The sequence below is a fragment of the Penicillium arizonense genome (assembly GCF_001773325.1).
Source record: "Penicillium arizonense strain CBS 141311 chromosome Unknown PENARI_contig120, whole genome shotgun sequence".
NCBI classification, from domain to species: domain Eukaryota; kingdom Fungi; phylum Ascomycota; class Eurotiomycetes; order Eurotiales; family Aspergillaceae; genus Penicillium; species Penicillium arizonense.
In genome coordinates, this window is record NW_019173397.1 from 1 (window position 1) to 5,472 (window position 5,472).

Consider the following 5,472-nt stretch of genomic DNA (forward strand, 5'->3'; position numbering starts at 1 on the left):
CTAAGATGACACCAGAATTTCGCTGCAAATAGTTGCGGTAGAACGAAGGCATAGGTTGCAACAGACCTCACTTAGGATAGGCATCGTGTCCAGCGTTTGCTACCTAGCAGAGCACGTACGCGACAGGAGCCAAGAAATCTATAAATACGTCTTCTCCCTCCAGCAATTTGTTCTACAATTCTATCACTTGGCTACCCAAAGTCCAGCAGGCCTTGCGTTTTGAGGCACCTGATAAGTTCTTCCCTTTGACCTACTGGAATTTCCACTATACTGACATCTATCGATACATCCTGGGCCGACAAGCTAGAAAGTGCTTACGAGAGAGTGATTCCCACCAGGTCCACTATGTCACCCATGCCAGCCGATCAAGAAGCAGATTGGGGTTAGCTGGTCAAAGTATCTATGCGAACATCTGTCTACCATAGCAACTGACTACTGTCCCGTCCCTGAATATCCCTGAGGCAAAACAGCGGGTTAAAAGTTATGTAAGTCTCAGCACGATACAGTACTGTCTAAAATTCAATTGACTTCAAAGATGATGCAAAACATCCAGGTCGGGGCAGTCCGTCCAATGCACGCGCAAAGCCGCGGAGCCCTTTCCGTGTCTTCTTTCAGAACATGTGTCATGCATTGCCCCGCCGATCGACAAGCTAACGATGGACAGGAAACCGTTGACAGCGCACCAGAGTGAGTCCGAACCAGCACTCCGTCAGTGCTCCGCGCAGGGTCATGGCTTACACACCTTTCTGGCCCTGTCACTTCAAACCATGCAGCACGTCCTATGTGAAATACTACAAGCCAAGGCCGCGGGCCAAGAACAGGACGCATAAGCTCGAGACCTTTGTTCTTTATGGTAAGGTGAGTGGAATATCGTGGCTCTTGCTGCGCCGGGTCCGATGATTTGTGCCAAGTCTGTGCCCCAGACACGAACACTACTGACATCTCTATGCCGTTGTAGGAGCTGCCCATTGCCCGAAAACTCTTGTGGCAAGTTACCTATTACCGCTGAGTTAGACAAGACCAAGGGGCGGACGCGCCATCGCGTCTTCCCCTCACCGCCTTCACACACTGAACGGCAGAGCCTCAACCTCTCGCTCTCTGCACGAAGCGGTCTCCCTATACAACTGTACAATTTCTTGTCACGCGTGGGTTCGTCATGCGCCTTAGGCGTCTTGTGAACTTTGTGGGTTCATCCAGCGCGGCTTCTCGAAGCGACAGCCGGAGAGTGCGACGAACCTGGATACAACATGGCATATTGGTGACTGCATTGCAGAAGAGAATTGGCAGTAATCTAGTTGGTAAGCTGGTATGATCACGATTCTTGTTTATCATCTGCTTCAACCGTACACTCGGGGAATTCTTCATGAACAACGTAAAGCACGACACCTCGTCCAACTGGATCAACACTTGCTGACTCGGATCTCACAACAGGAGACACCCTCAGATTCTCACACACGAATGCGAAGCGAGCAAATGTCTTGTCTGCTCAACCTCCCCCTGCACCAACACCATCGCATGCTCTGTTTCTTCCTCATGACTACCGGTGGCATCGACGAGTCTCTACCTCGACCTTCTCCCAGTCGATTTGGTTCATCAGATCACGCGTTGGTATGCCTACCTGATGCAAGACCCAACAGAGCTCATAGCAGTGTCTGTCTCTCGGCATTTGAACACCTACATGGGATAGCCTACTTGCGGCTTGGATCCCCGGCATCCAGTAAGTGACCATCGTTGTCCTTGGATGGCGTCTAGCGTCTCTCGAGCCTGAAAATCTGAAGCCACCGGGAGGAGCCGATGTTTCGTCTTGCTAGAGCCGTATTTTCGTACACGGCGAGGTTGTTCGTCGAGTTTGCTTGCAAAGAGAATGTGAGGCGAAAGGCCCGTCATCTCTAGCCGAATCAACTAACAATAGCCATGTCAGCTTCGAATCGATGGACAAGACCGAAGATGGCCAAACGAAAGAGAGAACTCATGACCCAAGAACCTCGTCTGATAGAGTCCCCCTGATCCCTCTTACTCTCCGCGTTGCTGAGCTTGTCGACATATGCGAGCGAGCGGGAACAAGTCGTTCGGACATACACGGAGCTGCATGCTATCAGATGTGTCTGTCTCGTCCCTGTCGGACCGAAGGTTGGCTGATTTGATTCCTAAGCCTGCGTTTTTCGGTCCAAGCCCGAGTCTATGTACAAAGCCCATACACCTTGAATGTCACAGCAGCTGGAGGTCAGTCAAGCTATCCAATATCCTTTGTCCATTGAGACCGTCTTCTAACATCTCGCAATTGGCGGCGCAAGCAGGTCTTGTCAGCAAATCACAGACTGCTCTACCTCCCGAGCGCATTGTCCTTTGAGCATCGATGATGTATTTGTCACCGCGCCCAGGACGATATCCGGCATATTACTGTTTAAGCAATTCATCGTGACGGTGGGTTTGATATCTGTAACAACACCATAAGAGCCATCGGGTTGTACGACCTCTGACTATCCCGTACAGCCAATACTTTATTTTCTACCCGTAATAAACCCTTATGCCATATTTGCTTGAGGACGAATTTCAGCAGACGCCCTAGGGCCGGATGTGGATTAGAGCACCCTTGTGCGAATACCACCTGGTCCTGAGCGGCGATCGTGGAGAGTGTCTTTACCAGTTCTGGTTCTAGATGGCTAGTTGGACTCCGATCGCACTTAAACTATATCAGCAGCAGAGCATGCTGTGTCGCATGACTCAGGAATACGTCCACAAATAGTAATGCCCGTCGCTTTAATCGCCGGACTGGACTTCTTCGAGAGATTGGTTGGACTATGAATGGTAAGTTACTGACGGGATATTATTCACAAAGATGCGACGGCTCTTACATGTAGAAGGAGCGGATCATATATTCCCGAGCGAAAGCTCCCAATGACATGTTGACCTCGAGCGAAAGCAACTCTCACTCTAGAATGTAGGCATTTTATCATAAGGTACGTTCGAGCGACACGCAATATTCATGTGGAGAAACAGCTCTGACTACACAAGGAATAGAGCCTATCGTACCATAATGTTTGCCCGCGATTCGTGTTTTCGAGCGAGACCTCATCACATGGCTCTACCCTCCGTAGTTCTGTTGAGCGTACAGTATATTGCGTGATCATAGTTGAGCAACTTGTAGATTAAATCATCTCAACTGAGTTGGAGGCTGTACGTCAAGCGTGACCAACAGGGATGGAAACTGCCTTGCGGAAGCAAAAAAATGCAAGTGAAGTTTCTATAATGTGGGTGACATGGCAAGAACCGCGCTGCCTCCATGCAAAAAAATGCAAGTGAAGTTTCTATAATGTGGGTGACATGGCAAGAACCGCGCTGCCTCCATAAAACGTTGACCACCCCTCCTTCACCGCCCGACTATTCGCTACAACTGTGATGCTTCGCTACACATTTGACCACATCGACATCAACACCCATCAAAACATCAACACATCAACACATCAACACATCAACACATCAACACATCAACACATCAACATCAACACATCAACACATCAACACATCAACACATCAACACATCAACACATCAACACATCAACACATCAACACATCAACACATCAACACATCAACACATCAACACATCAACTCTCAACTCTCACCAACTCTCACCAACTCTCACCAACTCTCACCAACTCTCACCAACTCTCAACTCTCGTCTCTCAACTCTCAACTCTCGTCTCTCAAGTCTCAACTCTCATCACAACATACATTCCATCAAAACAAGCATCCCCGCACAACATCTCTGTTTACTCTACACCTGGATGAAAGATGCCATTTCCATTGCAGCGAAGGGATTATCGGACCGCGGAAAAGCCAGAAAGAGTGGAAATACGGGTCGCTAACGAGGGAAGCCCAGTTTGAATCTTACGACTTGGTGTTTGAATTTGGGATAATCTATATTCATTCTATCTATCCAATGATGCTTCTTCGGAATACGAAACGAACGATGAAGACAATGCACAGGTCTTTGCTTCATCGAATACTCTTGTAATACTCGACTACTGGTCCCCAGCACCACGGAGAGGTGCCTGCACATTGCTAGGGAGCCATAGCAAGTCATTGGCGAGCCAAGTTTTGCATGACTGAGCACAATTTTACAGTCACAGGGCTCATTGGCTGTGAGGGAGCACATTTTTACAGTCACAGGGCTCATTGGCTGTGAGGGAGCGCAAATCTTACATCGCTGGGCTCGTGGCAGCGACAGCCGTGGTCACGGAAGGTCTGGAGTTCTTGGTTTCGCAGAGCCCATCCTGCGAGGCACACTTGTTGACGCAGAGCCCATCCTGCGAAGCACACTTGTTGACGCAGAGCCTATCCTGCGAGGCATACTTGTTGACGCAGAGCCCATCCTGCGAGGATTGTTGTTCACGCAGACCTATCCTGCGAAGCACCTTTTTACATACACAGGGCTCATTGGCTGTGAGGGAGCGCAAATCTTACGTCGCTGGGCTCGTGGCAGCGACAGCCGTGGTCACGGAAGCTCTGAAGTCCTTGGTTGCGCAGCTCTTCCCTGCGGAGGTCCTTGTTTTCGCAGCGCTCCCCTGCGGAGGTCCTTGGTTGCGCAGCTCTTCCCTGCGGAGGTCCTTGGTTGCGCAGCGCTCCCCTGCGAAGATCCTTGGTTGCGCAGCTCTTCCCTGCGGAGGTCCTTGGTTGCGCAGCGCTCCCCTGCGGAGGTCCTTGGTTGCGCAGCGCTCCCCTGCGAAGATCCTTGGTTGCGCAGCTCTTCCCTGCGGAGGTCCTTGGTTGCGCAGCTCTTCCCTGCGAAGATCCTTGGTTGCGCAGCTCTTCCCTGCGGAGGTCCTTGGTTGCGCAGCGCTCCCCTGCGGAGGTCCTTGTTTTCGCAGCGCTCCCCTGCGGAGGTCCCTGTTTTCGCAGCGCTCCCCTGCGGAGTTCCTTGTTCTCGCAGTGCTCCCCTGCGGAGTTACTTGTTTTCGCAGCGCTCCCCTGCGGAGTTCCTTGTTTTCGCAGTGCTCCCCTGCGGAGTTCCTTGTTCACGCAGTGCTCCCCTGCGAGGATTGTTGTTGACGCAGACCTATCCTGCGAAGCACCTTTTTACGCTCGCGGGGCTCATGGCAGCGAGGGAGCACAGTCTTACATCGCTGGGCTCGTGGCAGCGACAGCCGTGGTCACGGAAGCTCTCAAGCCCGCAGGCAAGAGAGGGACACTATGATGCATCAAAGTCTGAGGACCAAAGTGTGAGGATGGAAGTCCTGCGAATTTTGGGCTGGGAATCCGGCCCCTTTTATAATTTTTCGGTCAAGTCTCTACCAAGGAACCATTGCGCCGAGGGTAGCGAGAATCACTGTCCTTTGATTGGCGTTGAAGCACGTTGAACAACGTTGAAATGGTGTTTGAAGAATTTGTGGCCTATAGACTCAAGTTTCGACCTGGGATCATTTCTCTCAAATCTTGCGTTGAGTATGGTGAACCACTTTCATCAACTGTTG

The 5,472-nt window shown here is 50.9% G+C and overlaps 1 protein-coding gene across 1 annotated transcript; it reads left to right on the forward strand.

The window, feature by feature from the left end:
- Positions 1-1,363: 1,363 nt before the first annotated feature.
- On the forward strand, positions 1,364-5,220 carry PENARI_c120G03443 (uncharacterized protein; the record flags this gene model as incomplete). The annotated part of the gene is made up of 3 exons (XM_022637922.1): positions 1,364-1,372; positions 1,432-1,608; positions 4,126-5,220. Coding segments are annotated over 3 exons (1,281 nt in total), but the record flags the coding sequence as incomplete, so codon positions are not given.
- Between the last annotated feature and the right edge of the window lie 252 nt (positions 5,221-5,472).